This window comes from Drosophila virilis, chromosome 2 (assembly GCF_030788295.1).
Source record: "Drosophila virilis strain 15010-1051.87 chromosome 2, Dvir_AGI_RSII-ME, whole genome shotgun sequence".
Lineage (NCBI taxonomy): Eukaryota > Metazoa > Arthropoda > Insecta > Diptera > Drosophilidae > Drosophila > Drosophila virilis.
This window is the reverse complement of record NC_091544.1, coordinates 12508244-12527768: the sequence shown is the minus strand read 5'-3', so window position 1 is coordinate 12527768 and position 19525 is coordinate 12508244. Positions and strand designations below refer to the sequence as shown.

The window sequence follows — 19525 nt, the reverse complement described above, 5'->3', positions numbered from 1 at the left end:
GTAAGTATGTATTTTAGATATGGGTGCACGTTAAGCTGAGCCCAAACTAAACAAGAAATGTATTTATATGTATATATAACGACTACCCGATGCTTAATAATTCATGTGAGATTTATTAAGTCAGCTACGTTAAACATGCAGTAATGAATTTATCTACTAGAAAAGTGGATGAGGACAAAATAATTGTGCGCGGGAATTTATAGGTGAGTACGTTAATACAAATTAATATTAATCTTGATACATAAAACTGTTTGTGCTGACAGACTAATCGACTTTGAGGTATATTGCTAATCATAGCAAAAAATTAAATAAAAAAAATAATAGAGAAAACAGAAAAATTATTCGTGGTTAGCATCCTCACCCACCTTTACGTGCGTGTGAATATAAGAGGGCATCGATAGCTCGTCGCTGGGTTCAGCGTATCTCCAATTGGTTGACTCCTCAATAGAACAGTCTTGTTATATTTAATTTCCCTTCCACGGTAAATAAGCCCAGCATTTGTTTGTGACAGCTCTATAAATTAAACTCAATAAATTTAACATAAATATTATTCACAAGCATGCTGCACTTGATTTAACATAAATTTAAACCATGAACTGCACTAGATTGAGACATGGAAAGATTTTCAGAAACTCTGCCTTTGACAAATGCGAAAAATATTTAGTTCATACATTGGGCAGTTTTTCGAGTATTTCACAACGTTCAACTGCAATTTGCTGTGGGTGAAATTCTTGAAAGCTGTGGCACGCTTGTTGCTGTTTTTTTCCGAATTTCAAGGAGCTATATGAAACCAAAGTCTGAACCTTTTCACATTCCTAGAACGGGCCATGAAGGATACGCCCAGTAGTCGCAGCAAATCATGCTCAACATGACTGCAGAGCTACCTGCTGCTCGTACAAATCGAAAACAGCCCCCAGGCGAGGCGTGGTGCTATACATCTCAACAGGTATCCAAAACGCCGCCCACCTGCACGAGGCACAGCAGCCTGGCCATGCAAATGGCAAATCGCTTTGTTCGGATGGATAGGGTAAAGTTGGAAGTTGAGGGCTGGCGGTTTGGGTCAGAGGCGCAATGATTCGAGTGAAATGCCACTAAAGGGCGCAATTGAGAGAACAACAAGCTTAACAAGTTGCCATTGCCAGGAGCGCTCTTTGTGTTTCAAGTCCGTGTAGAATTTCCCACGATTATTTGGAGCATGCTGGTGCGGGTCGCTCAGAATTGGGATATCCATGCACGACAATTGAACAATATAATGTGTCATTTTTGGCGGCTCTGGGCGCGGCTTTAATTGCGCTTGTAAATCATAAATCAACAGTTGAATAATTTCATTGTAAATAACGCCCCATAGCTGACGCCCCCGCAGAGGCAGAGAGGAGGGCCACTGAATTGGGTGCGAGTCATTATCGATTGGACTGGCAGCCTTGAAAGCGGCACTTCAATGACGAAAGCCAAGCGTCCCCAGTGGCAACAGCCCAAAAGCATTCATCGGCTGTCAAACTTGAGTGGGGGAGCCGAGAAACTATGGCCAAAAGGGACCGCCTCGACTGCATTTGCTTATTTTGCTTTAAATTTATGAACTTGACTTTTGGTTAGCTGAATCACCCGATTCAGCCCGTCGTCAACCGCCCAGTCAGCCCCCACCATCTGATCAGACACGAAATGCGGCGCTAAAGGCTTGCATGACTACAGGAAATTACCATAATTTCAATTTAAGAAATTAAACGAATTTTGTTGAAACGAAAAGAGCCTCGCAGTGGCCTCAGGCTGGCATGCTAACAGCCAACGGCCAACACCATAAAGCCAAGGCTTTAATAATAAAATTGATTCCCAAAACCCACATGCCAACACTTTTGAAAGCTATATTAGAGCATACATATTCGTCACTCCTTTTAGCTTTGATTTAAGACACATGCACATTACCTGGTCATCAATTAATATGCAACAAAATTTGGAGCCTAGTCTCAGTTCGAAGTTTCGTACAGAAGCGGGCTACTGGCTGCCAACCTTATTTGAAGCGGAAATGTGACAACATTCAAAAACTGCTGTGGCAACACTTAATGTAAGTTAGTATATTAATTAAATCTTGCAACACTGTTTTATAATTATGGCACTGGATGCGTTCAGCAGATGATGTTGTTTTTAATGCTGCCTAAAAGTTATTTTTGACTCATCAATTTAAAAAGAGAATAGATGAGCAAACCAAACAATACGACGATTGTCTATTATTTGAAAAAATAAATAAATAAATAAATAATAACACAAAATACATATGTGTTATGAAGCTTAAATCAAAAATGTTTGCTGAACGCAGCCAATGCCACGTGACAACTCTTCTGACACTGTACTTCTGCCACACAAAACTAACACACTAACCAAAACATAAAAACAAATTTGAATACTAACAACATGAATGCACATCAAATCGATCCCCTGCTGCAAGTGGCCAAGTGCGAGATGTGCCCTCAGAAGGTGACCAATTTTGTGGTCGGGCTGTGCGAGCGTTGTGTCGCCATTTGGACCAGCAAACGCAGCATGGAGACAATGCACATAACCATTGACCACGTGAAGGCGGCCATTGTTAGCATGAGCCAAAATAAAACCAACCATCAGAATATGAACGCTGTGTTCCGGCGTGTTATCGAGGAGGAGCAAAGACGCCGCAAGCTCAAGGTCGATCTCTTTCAAAAGTTGCGCGAGAAGTTTCAAGATGGCGTACTCCTACCAGAACTAGAGGAATGTTGTGAAAGTAATAGAATTGATGTGGAGGAGACATTTTACGATGTGCCGTCACCAGACGTGGACGTGGAACAAATAGAAGATTTGAGGTTTCGCAAAGCTTTACTTAATTAGCATGCATAATTAATCGCACATATTTAACTAATTGTTTAATTTTTTCAAACTCTGCAATTATATTTAACTGCATAGATATGTATTTACCAGTCAGTAAGCATATTATATGCTCATTACAAATCCATTATGCCTGGACACTAAAATTGTCCCTTTGTTGTTCGATGAACCCATAATTAATAGTCTTTTTTTTTTTTGTTGTTGGTGCCCATAAATTGTTTTGCAATGGCCGAAACATCAGAGGATGATGACCAGTCGAAAATCAATTGAAGCAATGTGATTGCTTTCCACTGACAACCTCAGCCTCAGGTTGAGGTCATTGGGGACTCGTGCATATTTCGGTAATGAAAATGTTTATTCAAATTTGCGTCAATGGCTATGTTTATCAGAAACAAATATCAATCTACATAAATAAGTGCTAGCGACTACATGTTTAAATCTGTCTCAGTATATATGTAGTTTGCATTGGGCCTGTCATTGTTCGACAATTTGTTTAATGACAAAACTAATAAATCAAATACTTTGTCTGTCCATTTCATTCAATTTGGTCAGCTTTATTATTTCATAGGGCAAATCTGACGTCACAACGCGTCATTAGCTCGGATATGGTAAAAGCAGTGCTGAAACGACAATCATTATAAGCTGCGTAGATGGCGCCACTGAGCGATAGATCGATAACTTTTTCGATTGCTCATGATCCCGTTGCTAAGCTTTGTCAACAAAGTCTCAAACACTAGGTAAAGGCAAATCCGCTTCAGTCGTGCTTTAATTGCGAGCTATGCCAAAGAAACGCGTAAAATATACATTTCGCAATATGCTAATATGTAAATAAATAAAAAAGTGCGAGAAGAAATGCAAAAAAATAACGTTTCAAATGACAAAAATATTGTGCATATTACTAACTACGTGCGTGGTGAATTCTAAGAATCAAGTGTGCTGATTGCTGGCTTTGTTTTACTTTATACGCATAAAGTGCGTTCAAGCTAGCATTTAATCAAGTTGTTTCAAAGTATGTAACATGTAGTATATGAGACCTCTGACCCTATACATATTATCATCAATAACCAAATTAATCTAAGTGTTTCTATAAATGCAAAAGTATTTAATGCAAGGCGAGTTTCCGAGAAAAAATTTGATATGTTATTCAAGTTTACTTGAAGTATCCAATGTGTAACCAAAAATTAACCATAACTTTAATTACAAGATCAGTTCTTTCGGTTCTGATTGAAAAACATCAGCTCTGTTGGTTCAATTGGGGCCCACACGTATTTGCATACTTTTCGGCATATTTAAAGATATTTGAGCTGAAGAAATGCAATAAATGCAACAATTTGTAACTGCATGCGCTGCCAATTCATAGTGTTTGACAGGCAATAAATAGTCCAGCACAGCTGGAACCCTGTTTTTCTTTAAAGTTAGCATCCAGTGTTGGTCATCGAGTTTTCTGTATCTAAGTGAGCCTCGTGCCATGTGGCGAGTGGGGGCAGTAAAAGAGCATTCGAACGAACATAAATTGATGCACGAGCAAGTGGCAACAATGCAACAATGTCAGTTAAATTCGAGGGCACAGCTGTTAGCTGACTGGCTGGGATCGTAATTAAAGCCAAGTTGGGTTAACGAAGAGAAATGTTGCAGCCATGGCAACAAACAAGAAACAACTGCGACTGTGTCAGCTGCAGACATTTTTCTGTTTTGCACACTTAACTTTTATTTGAACTTGCATAGATATGTGTACAAAAGGCAACTGTAAAATGCAGTGAGGACGGGTGGCAAGCTATGGGCCAAAGTGGAACGAGGCACGACTCGCAGACTACAGTCAAGTGACTGCCATTTGGGCCACGCTTTTGGTTACCTTTGTAAAAGTTTTTTGTCAGGGCAAACTGCCAAATTGGCCTAATGGCGTTAATGCGAATACGAGCCCTGACTAAACCAGCAGCATCAGCATCACTACAAGCAGCCAGCTGACATCAAAGGTCATTACACAGGCCATCAGCGAATGCAGCTGCCAAGCAATATTTCAGAAAACTCTAAGCGGTTTTATTAGAGCGAAACTGATAGAAACTCAAAATGCAAATGCAAGCACTTACAAATTTTTCCAATTTGCCTAAGGTAAACAATCAAAATGCGTGCAAGTTAAGCTTAATCTGCTAAGGAAATTATTGAAAAACAATCGTTAGGATTTTCAATACTTGCCATCGCGGTAATTGTTCGTGCTACAAGTTGACTAACATCCCTAGCACATTTACGTACGTTAACCAACACTGTTCGTATACTGTTAGCACGCAGCTAAAGCGCTTAGGTCATGGCCCCGTTTTCCATCTGCTCCAAGTGCAAGGCTCGAACCCGTAAGGTTGTCAAAGATCCAATAACTTTGAAGGATATTTACCTATGCCCCGTAAGCTCTTATTACTCCTAACCAAATATTTAAATAAATATATGTATATATACTGTCAGAAATGCTGCAAGGCGAAAAATGAAACGCAAAATATAGAGAATGAACAGGATAGCAAAGAGCTGCGAAGAACGCAACTGGAACTGCCGGCGCTTGAACTGAAAAAGCTGCCACTTGCTGCCGTCGTCGGTGCTACCAGCCACAGCTCCAGTCGAAAATGTACACCACCCATAATGCAGACTGTGATCATAAATGGACGCAAATATATTGCCATCAGTGCAACAGCCTCGGACAATTAGACAACGTACAATTTGCAGAAAATACAAAAAAAATTAAACAAATAATAAAACACGTGATGACAAACAGACAATCTGACTTCCAGTGTTGGTTTGTGTCTCGGGAAGAGGCTGGTATGCTGATCACGAATAGAACGTGAAAGCAAAAGTATTGACAGTCAAGGTCGATGCATGTTTGCCTCGATATTATGGAATATATTTCAAAATAGTTTAAAATAAAATGCATTAAGAAAACGTGCTTGATTACTTGCAGACTTTTTGTTGAAGTATGTTAACAAACCGTTCATAAATTACAACCATTAAAAAATAACCCAGCATTTTAATTAAACCTTTTTGTGTGCCATACTAAACAATTTGCATATATTAATTAAAACACGTTGCGTGACGCATAGTTCAACAACAACAACAACAACACGCAACAATGACTAAACCCGAACAACAAAAATAGGAAACGCAACAACAAAAGAGCCAATGTTTGTGCACAAAAATTTGGGTATAAAATTGCCAGCATGCAGAGAAATGTTTATTTTTAAATTTGTTGCCGTTGCATTCTGCTACATCTGTTGTAGTTGTTGTTGTTGTTGTTTGTTTTGGTGAAGGATATGCGTGCTAGTGCGGTATTTATTTACGTCACATTTCCGTTTCCGTTTTAGGCTGCAGTTGCACCTCGCACAGAGCCCAAACCGCAACCGGCTAACTCGATTTCCGTGCCACTTTAGACGGGTGCGTGATTTTCTAACATTTTCCAAGCCCATCAAAGTTTTAATAGAATTTCCATAATCAGATTTAAAGCTATAGAACCATTGAGGAACGCTGGAGCTGAATATGCCTACCTTGAATTGGATTTATTTTGCGTATAGCATCGCTGCCAGTTATAAGTTCAACATTTAACTTAGTGTTTTCTATTAACCCAGCCATAAAATTAGTTTGAAACTTTTAGCAAAGTCATTCATAAAGACAACTTGGCGACTTGGTCTCGCTTGAGAATGTTTTCAAGTCCTTCAAAGTTGATATGCCAGAGCCACATATGGTGTATAACACATTTACATGCATGCACGTGCATATTTACAACAATTGTCAAAATCAAATTCAAAATCAATGTTAAGACCTTGTAACCTTCGCCGGGGCTTTACAGTCAACTTTATTTGGGGTTTGCGTTACGCCATTTTCGATTTTCGACGACCCGCAAAGTTGAACGCCTGAAAGTATGCAACGAATACTGTTCGACTGCACCTGCCAGCCCCAAGACAAAAAAAAAACTCAGGCCAATCAACCAACCTGCATGCAAGGTCTTTAGCTGAATGCCTAGCGACAATTAAGGTCGTAACGCCCCACCCAGTAATAGGTATTGGTTGTGCTTCTGGGTGGTTCCGCCCCAGCTGTTAGCCGTTGTCATTGTCATTGTTTTCCATGTTTTGACTGCTTTATTAAGTTGCATGCACGCGATGCCGATGGAAATTTAGGCCCAAATCGAACTGACCAGCACTCATTAAAGGCAGTCATTTTCACAACAGATTTTCAACTAAATACAAACTCACGTGTCAAGTTTATAAACCATTTGCCATAATTGAAGTGCTTCACGCGATTCAGTCTGTGCGCTAGCTCCCCCAACGGTCAATGCTGTATTCCTGTCCCAGGCCCGCCCCCTATGTTCTTGCCAGTTCCAGCCCCTGTCCCAATGGCAGCTGCTCAAACACCCATTGCCCATTTGGCGCCTGCAGATTGCATGCTCATTAGAGGCAACGCCAGCATTGTTTTATTTTTTTGTTAATAATACCCGAAGGCAGAGAAGAGTATCACAAAGTTCTAATGGATCCAGGACAAGAGGTTACGAGACTTAAAAAAAAAACTGAAATAATTCAATTTACTTTCTGTCATTTCAAGATCTCTTTACAGTAATATCTATTGAAATGTATTGTTGATACAAGTAAGAGCATAGCAGATTCGTTGTTTTCCTTTTGAGCTGTTATTGTGTTTATTTGAGTCGACGCTTTGTTCTTGTATTCATTCAGTGGCCATTGCGCTGCTCCTTCGTCGTTGTCCCATGAATGATAATGACGAACGCATCCCTTTGGCACGCCTCACATAGCCGGAGCAGCAGCAAATAGCCGGATGAGTGGCAACACTACGGCCAGTGGCCATATGTTCTGTGCAGCTCCCGCACAAGCCCAGCAGAACTGCTGCCGGGTGACCTCAATAATAATATCGTCTAATTGCTTCGTAATTATGCCGCGCACATGGTTTTCTCGATTTGAACGCAGTTCGTTGTTGTTAATTCACTTTCACTTTCTCTGCTCCTTTGAGAGTTCTATTCGCTTTCTCTACCTCACACACACACACACGCACACACACACACAGAGAGACACAAAGCGTGTTGGCGTGCTTGCGGACTGACCAGGCAGACCCATTGTCCGCCCAACCGGTCCGCCATTTTGGTATATTATTATTTGTCTCTTTTGTTTTGCGCAATTTTTCGTCATTTGCTTCATTTTCTGTCATTAGAAGCATTTAACTTTTTGCTTTTTGCCGATTTGTTTCCATTATTTATGTGCCTGCCATTCGCCATTTGGGCCAACCACAGAATTGGCCATGTGGAGATAGGAGAAAGGAAAAAGAAACTCTTGTGATTATGGTAAGGGTATTTATGAAGTGTACTAGCCCAAAAGCCAGAAGGCTTACGGTTAATGTTTTATGTTATTTTCCTGGGTTTTTTGTTGCTGTTGTTGTTGTTGAAACGACACTTAACAAATGACTTACAACACAAAGAACTCGCCCATGGAAATTATAGCTGCTACTTAAAACAGCTTGAAAGCGTTTGCTAAGCATTTCGATAAATCGATCGATTAATATTTGTTTATGGCCAGTGTTGACAAATGCATTGCATGCGGTGGCTTGACCACAGGCAAATTAACTGGCAGTTACAAATATTGAGGTTATCAGATCTCTAGTGTAAAAGGTTAAACTAATGTCAGTAGAATTAAAGCTATGTATTAAATATTGGAAAAGGGAAAAACGTTAGTATAAGTGTATACAAATACCTATAAGCTTCAACTAAAGCGTTAATCAACTGCTGTAACCGTGAAAATTTGTAGACATTCTAATATAACACACAATCCGCAAAAGTTAGGAATCCGAAATTTTTACTGAAAGTTTTACCTCACTTGGATGATAAGCGGAGGTCAAAGCTTATATTAACGAAACTTTATTTTTCGACCTCAAGCTTTGCACTATGGAACTAATGTTGACCTCAACTTTTGGCTCTTAATTTGATGGAGTTCAAACTCATTTTCAAATATCTGTGCTATATATAACTTTTGATTGTACGAATAAATTTAAAGTTTTAACGTGCGGGCAACCGTCGAAAAAGTGGCATCTAAAATGTGAAGCAAAAATACTTTTAACGAGCAAGGCTTGGCGTATGTATGTGCACAGATATCTCAAGCTTCGCAATTTATCTGTCACTACAGATTTCTAAAAACTTGCGTAATTTCTAGCTAAAGTGTAACTAAAAAGCGTATCAATGTATGTCAATGGGTTGTTGCTTTCAATTGAAGGAGCTACTGCCTGCCGGGCGACCTCCGCACGCGTCACACACATGCAGGCAGACAGAGAAACAAAGAGAGAGGGAGAGTGAGTGAGCGTGAGAGAGAATGTGTGCAAGTGAGACAGGGACAAACTGATGTATCGCGCACATTTTTAATGTCAACTAAATACGAATGGCATTTGGGTTTGCGGATGGCAACTGCCCACCCACAAAAACACATGCCCATCGCCGATGCTGGCTAAATTGCATACAAGTGTAGGCGAGATGGGCGTGGTCGTGTCATCAACGTGTCACAACGTGCCACAAGTTTGTCTAATACGCAAACTTTTAATTGAGTTTAAATTTATATGAGTGAAGCAAATGAAGAAAGGGGCAAGCGCCTACTACTTCTCCTTCTCCTCGCCCTCGTCCTTCTGCCTCCTGCCACATTGCGTACGGCGACCACATTTATGTGGCAGCATGTTATGAAGAATGAATGAATTTGAGTGCCCAAATGCCAATGTGTGAGCGAGTGTGTGCTTGGGTGTGTGGTGTACGCAATTTTTGAAGTGTGTCGGTTTCAATCCTGGCAAATTGCCCATGAAATATTAAATTTACCATAATGAGACGCCATTTTTATACCTCGTAATTTGCCAAACTTTATGTGCGTATTTGTACGGTATATGTGTGATATTGTGCTTATTAACGCCTCTCCCACACCCACACACCCCAACAAGCCCGCGAAAAGTGCAAAATAATGTGCGAGAGATTATATTCATGTACATATGTAAGAAGGGGCATGCTACATATATGTACATATTCAGGTTCGAATCTGGCTAACCTACCTTTCGCTTGGCACCATGAAATTATATGCTTTTTATGGCTCTGGCAGCTCGTCTCACGGTGTTAGTGCAACAACTTAATACATTGTATGCTGTGTGCACTAAATTATGAAAAAAGGGATCAAATTTTGAGTGTAACTCAAGCACGTATATGAAAAAAAAAAAAAACTGCGTTTATTTCGATCAAAATTTAGTACCCATCATAAGGTTGCCGTCTGAGTTAACCCAGACCTAATTCATTACGATATTTTATTTGCTTAAGGTTTAAGTTGAAACAACCTAATTATATTCTAAATGTTTTCATCTCAATTGCAATGTGCTGTTACTGGGTCACCTCTAGATCTAATTGTGACTGCTCCAATGACCTAGATAGCCAAACATTGTTTTATAACAGCTCGGTTCAAGTACATACGCCTCTTTGTGAGCATAAGCACGGTTGTTTTAGTTACTTGAGATATGAAGATATGAAATACATATAAGCTATAGGTATTGAACTTTAGTCGCACATATGTAAGTTCCTTTGGTATTCCCTTTCAAAAGCACTTCAATTTGTAAATAGCTCAAGTCAGCAACGAAAATGTGACATATTGAGGGCAACGAAACACCTTTCGGTTATGTGGCCATGCTGATGACCATTAATTTCCAGCTTGAAATGAAAAATGACTCAATTTGCAATCGCTTGCTCTTTTACCTGGCCTCTTTAGCACGCCTTGCAGCTCGGGCTTACTGGCCTTTAGATTTTAATAAGAAATAATTCCCCGTCTCGGATAGTTACTGGAGGTGACTTTGCTTATAAAATGTCTTGCAATTCCGCATCGACAAATGACTTTCGGCTGCATGGCACGTACGCTGGCCAGCAACACAGGGCAAACAGGGCACCATTGAGAAATGCGCTTACCAGCGGGCGCTTCTAAAAAAAAAAATATATATATATATTATAATGAATCCCAACAAAAACAACAGCAAATACCATAAATAAACAAAACTACATTGCAAGCAAAACTGCACGATGCGCGTTTAATGTCATTTAAAGCTGCAATTACTCAGCACGCGCTCTTGTACTGTCCGCGAAAGCACGGCACGGAACGAAACTTTGGAGTTCCAGTTGCAGTCACAAACCCGCTGCCAAACTCCACTCGACTCTGACTTCGCTTTAATGTCATTGTTTGACCGCAATTATTCTGCATGTGACCGACCGACCGACCGACCGAACGGGCCCATTGTCGTTGCATGCGATTCCTATGCAAATACGGGGTAGCGCTGGCAAGGCGACTCTTTCCGGTGCAATAAATCGTACGTCTCGTGCGAGCCTTATACTCTATAATTAAGTAAAAGGCGCAGAAAATTAGAGAGAGTGTCCCAAGCACGTACGAGGTTTTAGAATCACGTACAAACGAGTATTTCATACTGTAATATCACAACAAGTTTATTAGTCGTAAATGGACAAGTAAAAAATTACCATATAGAAGCCATACGTATAATTATTCAATTACAATTTGTCAAGTCTAAGGAAGCACATTATATAAATTTATTTACTAAGCAAAAAATTTCTTAACTAAAAACATTAAATAATTTGCAAAAAGAGTGAAGCGGGCTCAACCGGGATTTGAACCCGGGACCTCTCGCACCCAAAGCGAGAATCATACCCCTAGACCATTGAGCCATCTGGTGTTCAGCTTTGCAAATAACTTACATATGCTGCGCACTGTGGCGTGGCGCTTGTCCGAAGTAACGTAGCATTCAGCTTTGGCAAGTTAGCATACACAAAACAATCGCAAAATCATCGATATTTTTAACTCTAGCGTTAGAGATTGTTAAATTATTGCATTCATGCTATTTTATACTTTGCAATGCTATGCATATTCCTAAAGCTACTTAAATAATTAAATACAGTTGGGGCGTACAAGTTATCGAATGAGATTTATTCGATTAATTCATTCATCTGTTCGATATATGAATATCGCAATACTTACGCGATATATATCAAGTGAGCGATATATCTCCCGCCAAAATTGCACGCCAATTTCACAGTCGCTGCCAAACAACTGAAGCACAACATACTCCAAGCGCATATTTAGGGAATTATCAGCAAATTAATCATAAACAGAAATCGCACACACTAAACATGGTAAGTTGTCTTGGTGCTCATATAGTTGCAATGCTATTAACGCCATTGTGTAGGATAATCCCAGCTCTCCGCCGCCAAATACGCCCAGCGATGCCAGCGAGCGTCGCGATTTGCGCGCAGCGATGACGTCGCCTGTGGGCGATTTTGAGCCTTTTGAGAATGAGGACGAGATCCTTGGCGATCAGACAGTGCGCAACGAGGAAGATGAAGATGGCGAGGAGCTGTTTGGCGACAACATGGAGAACGGTAAGTGTCCGCGCTCACAGCAAAATCAGTTGAAATATAATCTGTTGAAATATAATTAGACTACCGCGAAATGCCTGAGCTGGATCACTATGATCCTGCCATGCTGGACGACGAGGAGGACTTCTCAGAAATGTCGCAAGGCGAACGCTTTGCAGCCGAGTCGGAAATGCGTCGTCGCGATCGTGCGGCAGGCATTCATCGCGACGATCGCGACCTGGGCTTTGGTCAGTCCGACGACGAGGATGATGTGGGCCCTCGTGCCAAGCGACGGGCCGGCGAGAAGGCAGCTGTGGGCGAAGTAGAAGACACGGAAATGATTGAGTCCATTGAAAACTTGGAGGATACCAAGGGCCACTCGACCAAAGAATGGGTGAGCATGCTTGGTCCGCGTACCGAGATTGCGAATCGTTTCCAATCTTTTCTGCGCACCTTTGTGGATGAACGTGGCGCATATACGTATCGTGATCGCATTCGTCGCATGTGCGAGCAAAACAAATCCTCATTTGTCGTGTCCTACACGGATTTGGCCAACAAGGAGCATGTGCTGGCATACTTTCTGCCCGAGGCGCCATTCCAGATGCTTGAAATTTTCGATAAAGTGGCCAAAGACATGGTGCTGTCCATTTTTCCGACGTACGAACGCGTCACCACGGAAATTCATGTCCGCATCTCGGAGCTGCCGCTGATCGAGGAGCTGCGCACCTTCCGTAAGCTGCATCTCAATCAGCTGGTACGCACCCTGGGCGTGGTCACGGCCACAACAGGCGTGCTGCCGCAACTCTCAGTCATTAAGTACGATTGTGTCAAGTGCGGTTATGTTTTGGGTCCGTTTGTACAGTCGCAGAACACGGAAGTTAAGCCTGGCTCTTGCCCGGAATGCCAGAGCACAGGACCCTTTTCCATCAACATGGAGCAGACGTTGTATCGCAACTATCAGAAAATCACGCTACAGGAATCCCCGGGACGCATACCTGCCGGTCGCATACCGCGCAGCAAGGACGTCATTTTGCTCGCCGATCTGTGCGATCAATGCAAGCCCGGCGATGAACTGGAGGTCACTGGCATCTATACAAACAACTATGACGGCTCGCTTAATACGGATCAGGGTTTCCCCGTATTTGCTACGGTCATTATAGCCAACCACGTGGTGGTCAAGGACTCCAAGCAGGTGGTGCAATCGCTGACTGACGAGGACATTGCCACCATACAAAAGCTGAGCAAAGATCCACGCGTTGCCGAGCGTATTGTGGCATCCATGGCCCCATCCATTTATGGTCATGACTATATCAAACGCGCTCTTGCGCTGGCTCTATTCGGTGGCGAGTCCAAGAATCCAGGTGACAAGCACAAGGTGCGTGGCGACATCAATATGCTCATCTGCGGCGATCCGGGCACGGCAAAGTCGCAGTTTTTAAAGTACACGGAGAAGATTGCACCACGCGCCGTGTTTACGACCGGTCAAGGTGCCAGTGCTGTGGGTCTGACCGCCTATGTGCGTCGCAATCCCGTGTCCAAGGAGTGGACGCTTGAGGCTGGCGCACTGGTGCTGGCCGATCAGGGCGTCTGCCTGATCGACGAGTTTGACAAGATGAACGATCAGGACCGCACCTCCATTCACGAGGCCATGGAGCAACAGACCATTTCCATATCCAAGGCAGGCATTGTCACCTCACTGCAGGCACGTTGCACGGTCATAGCTGCTTCCAATCCTATTGGGGGTCGCTATGATCCCTCGATGACCTTCTCGGAAAATGTGAATCTCTCGGAGCCAATTCTATCGCGTTTCGATATACTGTGCGTGGTCAAGGATGAGTTTGATCCCATGCAGGACCAGCAGCTGGCAAAGTTTGTGGTGCATTCACACATGAAGCATCATCCCAGCGAAGAGGAACAACCAGAACTGGAGGAGCCGCAACATAAGTCTGTGGAGGAGATACCACAAGACTTGCTGCGTCAATACATTGTGTATGCCAAGGAGAATATACGACCAAAGCTAACAGTAGGTCCCCCCAAACTCTAAAACTTCCTCGGACTACAATAGCTCAATTATTTTCTTTATTTTCATAGAACATTGATGAGGACAAGATTGCCAAGATGTACGCACAGCTGCGTCAGGAGTCCTTTGCGACTGGTTCGCTACCTATAACGGTACGTCACATCGAGAGCGTCATCCGCATGGCCGAGGCGCACGCTCGTCTGCATCTGCGTGAGAATGTTTTGGAGGCCGATGTTAGCATGGCCATACGCATGATGCTCGAGAGTTTCATTGAGACGCAAAAGTTCAGCGTAATGAAGAAGATGCGCAACACATTCCAAAAGTATTTGGCGTTCCAGAAGGATCACTCGGAACTGCTGTTTTTCATATTGCGCCAACTGACACTCGATCAGCTGGCCTACATACGCTGCAAGGACGGGCCCAGCGCCACGCATGTGGAGATCATGGAGCGCGACTTGATAGAGCGTGCCAAGCAGCTGGATATCAGCAATCTAAAGCCATTCTACGATTCGGAACTGTTTCGTAGCAATGGCTTCTCCTACGATCCCAAGCGACGCACCATTTTGCAGATTGTGGTCGATGGCGCTGCCTAAATTACCAAGAGTTTACCTGAACATATTCACGTTTTAAATCTCATTTAATTTTAGTCTCACCATACACGTTTTGTTTCCCATTTTATGTATGTCCAATAAAGATTTGGTTATGTATCTAACATTTTTATAGATAAGTAATAAGATTGTGTTTAGGCTTTTTGCATCAAGTTTTATTTTTATCAAAAGTGGAAGGGTCTACTACCAAAGGCATTTGGCTCGAACACTTTGTATGTTTCTTATTGCGATTTCATCTAAGAACACATCTTCTAGCTCGTCTTTGAATTCATCGGGAAATTCCGGATCGTTTATCATATCATCGTAGGCCAGTTCATAATCGTCTGAGGTAAAGTCTTCAAGGTCTGACACTGAATCTTCAACATCACCATTCAAATCACCACACGCAATGAATGGCACCAGGCGTTGATTGACCTTGGAGCCAGTTTTTCGTGCGAGTGTTCTGATATCGTCCCGTGCCGGGTTGATAATCTGCGGAATGTAGCCAATGGGCAGACGAAAACCGGTGCACACGACGAAAGCTTCAATGCTCGATGGACGGGAACTAGGCGGCTTGTAGATGTGAAAATTCTCAAAGAACGTGAGCATCTGCGATTCGAGTAGGCTGTTGGCATTGCCCTTAAATATTTTGGCCACAAATGTGCCACCCGTTTCCAGCACAAATGTGGCAATACTCAGTGCGGAGACAATCAGCTGATTCTGCATATACTCGTCCATTTCGTGGACGCCAGTTACATCCGGTGCACCATCGCACACGACCAGCTGGGCCTTCTGGTCAGCGTCGTTGCCAAAGTGCGCAATGATGGCCTCTGCCGTGCTCTCCTTGGTAATGTCGCCTTGTAGCTGTATGACACCACGAATGGGCGCCATCGCCTGCAGATCTACTGCAATTATTTTCACTTCCGATTTCTCATCATCCGTTAGGCAGGAGTCGAAGAGCTTGCGCGAGAGCACCTGGGACCAGCTGCCGGGTGCAGCGCAGAGATCTACAGCGCGTCGCACATCTGGAAAGCAGTTAGGCTGAGCATTAATATGTGACGTGTAAATAATAAAGAGCTTACCATTCAGTATACCGAATTGTTCGTTGATGTGCATTAGTTTGAAAGCACTTCGCGCCCGCCAGCCCTCCTCTTTGGCTTGGCGATAATAAATATCACGTTTATCCTTCGATGTTTTGCCCATGGTGCTCCGGCTTTTCAGAAGCTTCTGATTTTGTTTCTTATGCTAGTATGTTGGGTCAATTTTAAATATATCAATGTAAATAAACTTCGCAAGGCTGCGCTTCCTTCACATGTATAATCGATTGCAACATGTGGTGTATATATATATGAAAGTAACTGTGAATACCAGGCATGAGGTAGCAGTGACTGTGACAATTATGATGTTTCTGTGCAAAAATCTAGGAAAATTATACAACTTAATCAAAACTAACTTACACGGCAGGCCCTGCACGAAGTTTCTTAATCACATTTTGAGATATTTAGAAATTTCAGTCTCTTAAAGACGCGAACTCAAAATTGTGAGAACGCCCATCTCTGGCAATAATAATCGATAAGCAATTCAAACTATCGATAGTTATGAAGGTAGTGAAAATCATATGGGCCGCAAATTAGTGACTTGTTAAAGATAGACAGAAGTAAGTAATTGTAAGCAACATCCCTTGAAAAGTTGAAAAAAACGCATCGCTCTTTCAGGCAAAAAGCATAAAATACTGCCAAAAATGTTTCTAAAAGTGAGCTATTTGATAATCGTTTTGCTCAGCTTGTTGGCCAGTGGAAGAAGCTTCTTGGAGCATGATAGCTGGATAACGATTGATTTGCACCATTCCCTGTCGTCATCCAGGCCGGAGCACTTTTCACATCGGGGCAATATCTCCATACCAAGTCTGAACTCGGGCCTGTCGACCGTGGTGCAAAATCCATTAACGGATAGTGAGCTAGAAAGCGTTAAGATCCTGGCCAAACAAAATGGTTTCTATCGCTTAAGGGCAACGGTCATTTATCCCAATGGCAGTAGCCAGCGCTTTTTGACTTCCAGCAAAGCCTGCAGCCTGCTGTTGGCTCAATTCAATGATGTGCTCTGGATATCCCTCGATCCCAACGGCTACGTAACGGGCATCACTGCTGCACAGGATCCGGCACCCCAGAGCACCGAATGTTCAGCTGAAGATTTGCAGCAAATCAATGAGAAGAATTTCAGCTCTGATGTTATAATTCGACATGCTGAACTGGCACCGGTGCCCGACACTGGCAGCTTTATACAGAAATTCGAACGTGAGCGTGAGGCCAGGGAGCGCGGCGAGGTGCGTGATAATAGAGGCTTCTTTGCCAAATACTGGATGTACATTGTGCCTGTTGTTCTATTGGTCTTCATTTCTGGTGCAACAAATCAGGATGCGGCCAAATAAGCATTTATATGTAAATTAGTAAGTCTTAGATTTTCGTTTAATTGGAAATAAAGAAAAACGCGAAAGTTTTCTACTCAATTCAAACAGTATTGAGAGTTAGTGTTAAACGCCAATTAATTTATGTTTTTTAAATCCTTATGTCTTACGAATTGTTATATGTATGGAAGGAGGTATCTCCGACCCCACATTATGTATACATATGGCGTGATCAGGACGACGAGCAGACTCTGTCAGGGCTAAATCGGTTTAATATATCATAGCTCCCATAGAAACAAAACAATATAAACACAAAGGGTATTTAATCTTCGACAACTGATCTTAGATATTATTTATGATCAACATATTTGTAAGCCTAATTACTCATTTCAGTCGTCGTCAACATCAATGCCCATGGCCTTGTCAAAGTCCTCATCGGTGATTTTTTTCTTTTTGAGTCGCTTGAAGAGCCGTATATCGCTGGCCAGTTCATCCAGTTCTTCCTGCGTGTATTGCTGTTTCCGCTTGCGCTGTGAGCCGCCTTCGCCTGCTTCCGCTTTCCGCTTGCGCTCCTTTTTGGCCTTGCGCAGCTCCTTCTTTGACTTGGCATCCAGCTTGGCTTTCTTGGTTTGATCCCATGACTCGGTGCGTTTCATGTGCTGCTTCTGGCGACCTGGCCAACTGCCTGTCTGTTCGTACGTTTGCAACTTTTGCTTGCGCGCCTGCTCCTTTTGCGCGTTCTTGTAGGTCAGCTTGGTGAGGTCGACTTCAAAACTGGGTGCCATGAAGCCATCGCCTTGGTAGTTTTTCAGTTCCGGCATGCGAGGCAGCTGCAGCAGTCCGTAGGCAGTGGCCATTTTGCCCAGATCCAGGTCCTTCAGGCGCAAAATGGCACTGCACTCGTGCTTGGTGTAGGCACGCACGTGGGAGACAAAGGCTCGCATTCCCTTATCGTAGGCGCCTTTGTCAGCTTCCTGCAGTCGATGCAGTTGCTCCACTAACGGCTTTAACTCCGTTTCCTGTGGCGCCACACATTCTTCTTGGAGCTCACTCAGATCAACCTTTTGATTCAGTTTTAGGAACTGAATGTATGCATCCTCGGTTGGCAGCAAAAATACCAAAGCATTTCCCTCGTTGCCCTGCCGAGCGGTGCGTCCAACACGATGCACAAAACTGGAGGCATTGGACGGCGGATCCCACTGCACCACCCAATCAATTTCGGGCACATCCAGACCACGCGCCAACACATCTGTGCACAGCAGCACCGCCTGTGGCTCGCTGCGGAAACGCTCCACAACGCTGGCACGTTTGTTCTTCATCTTTCCGTGTATCCCTAGCACACTGCGCTCCGGCAGCAATGGCGGCAGCATCTCCGCCCAGTACTCAACGCAGGCGCATGTGGGAAAGAACACCATTACTTTGCCGGAGCTGGAGGTGGGCGAGCGTAGAAATTGCAGTAAGGCCAGAAACTTTTGCTCTGGTTGCACAATTTTATAGAAATTTTGAAGACGCGCCGGCGTGTTGACCGAGGCCTTCTCTTTCACGGAGACTAACACAGGATTACGCAGGCCAGCACGTATTAAATCTGTTACCTCGGTGGTCTGTGTGGCCGAGAAGAGACCTGTGCGTCGCTGCCGCGGCAGATAGCCCAATATGTTATTTACGCTTGTCTTGAAGCCCAAGTCCAGCAGACGGTCTGCTTCGTCGAGCACCAGGAACTCCAGGCTCTTGACACGTGCTGCCAAATTTAAATCGTCACCTTTACGTTGAAACAAATCCTCAAGGCGACCCGGCGTGCACACCAGTATGCAAGGCGTCTGTTGCTTTAATGCGGCAATGTCCTCCTCAATGCTATTGCCGCCAACGATTAGCTGCTGATTCAAGTGCTCCAGTTCATCGTGAGCCAGAAACTGCGCCAACACCTCTGAGATTTGGCGTGCCAGTTCACGTGTGGGCGAAATTATAAGTGCACCGATTTCCTTTGCACCCCAAGGCGTCTCCTTGTGTCGACGCTGCAGAATCTCCAGCAGAGGCACAAGAAATGCCAACGTTTTGCCACTGCCTGTGACAGCCTCGGCGGAGACATCTTTGCGTGCCAGCAGCAGTGGAATTGCTGCTGTTTGCACAGGTGTCATTAGCTTAAAGCCAAACTCCTGTAGGACCTCCAGCACTGGCTCGGAAAGCGGCGGTTTGTCCAGAGAGCTCCATGTTTTTCGTGACATCGTTGTAAACAAACACACGTGCAGCGTAGTTGCCACCTGACT

General features: G+C 43.4%; 6 protein-coding genes and 1 non-coding gene across 7 annotated transcripts; 4 read left to right on the top strand and 3 right to left on the bottom strand.

Moving 5' to 3' along the window:
* The first annotated feature begins 2260 nt into the window (after positions 1-2260).
* On the top strand, positions 2261-3373 carry LOC6630517 (uncharacterized). Its single transcript, XM_002053981.4, has one exon. The coding sequence runs from the start codon at positions 2407-2409 to the stop codon at positions 2848-2850; it is 444 nt and encodes a 147-aa protein (XP_002054017.1). The 5' UTR covers positions 2261-2406; the 3' UTR covers positions 2851-3373.
* A 1715-nt stretch (positions 3374-5088) lies between these two features.
* On the top strand, positions 5089-5800 carry LOC26530785 (uncharacterized). Its single transcript, XM_015172339.3, has 2 exons — positions 5089-5242; positions 5302-5800. The coding sequence occupies exons 1-2, from the start codon at positions 5150-5152 to the stop codon at positions 5536-5538; spliced, it is 330 nt and encodes a 109-aa protein (XP_015027825.1). The 5' UTR covers positions 5089-5149; the 3' UTR covers positions 5539-5800.
* A 5691-nt stretch (positions 5801-11491) lies between these two features.
* Positions 11492-11563, bottom strand: TRNAP-UGG (transfer RNA proline (anticodon UGG)). The gene has a single exon. It is a non-coding gene; the product is annotated as a tRNA-Pro (tRNA).
* Positions 11564-11873: 310 nt separating this feature from the next.
* On the top strand, positions 11874-14977 carry Mcm2 (DNA replication licensing factor Mcm2). Its single transcript, XM_002053982.4, has 4 exons — positions 11874-12028; positions 12082-12274; positions 12334-14273; positions 14342-14977. Exons 1-4 carry the CDS (start codon positions 12026-12028, stop codon positions 14861-14863), a joined length of 2658 nt encoding a protein of 885 aa, XP_002054018.1. The 5' UTR covers positions 11874-12025; the 3' UTR covers positions 14864-14977.
* A 29-nt stretch (positions 14978-15006) lies between these two features.
* Trm7-32 (tRNA methyltransferase 7-32) lies at positions 15007-16248 on the bottom strand. Its single transcript, XM_002053983.4, has 2 exons — positions 15940-16248; positions 15007-15882 (listed from the first exon to the last, which is right to left on the bottom strand). The coding sequence occupies exons 1-2, from the start codon at positions 16058-16060 to the stop codon at positions 15062-15064; spliced, it is 942 nt and encodes a 313-aa protein (XP_002054019.1). The 5' UTR covers positions 16061-16248; the 3' UTR covers positions 15007-15061.
* A 100-nt stretch (positions 16249-16348) lies between these two features.
* On the top strand, positions 16349-17369 carry EMC10 (ER membrane protein complex subunit 10). Its single transcript, XM_002053984.4, has 2 exons — positions 16349-16514; positions 16573-17369. Exon 2 carries the CDS (start codon positions 16599-16601, stop codon positions 17283-17285), a length of 687 nt encoding a protein of 228 aa, XP_002054020.1. The 5' UTR covers positions 16349-16514; positions 16573-16598; the 3' UTR covers positions 17286-17369.
* Positions 17370-17567: 198 nt separating this feature from the next.
* LOC6630522 (probable ATP-dependent RNA helicase DDX55 homolog) lies at positions 17568-19510 on the bottom strand. The gene has a single exon (XM_002053985.4). The coding sequence runs from the start codon at positions 19481-19483 to the stop codon at positions 17651-17653; it is 1833 nt and encodes a 610-aa protein (XP_002054021.1). The 5' UTR covers positions 19484-19510; the 3' UTR covers positions 17568-17650.
* Between the last annotated feature and the right edge of the window lie 15 nt (positions 19511-19525).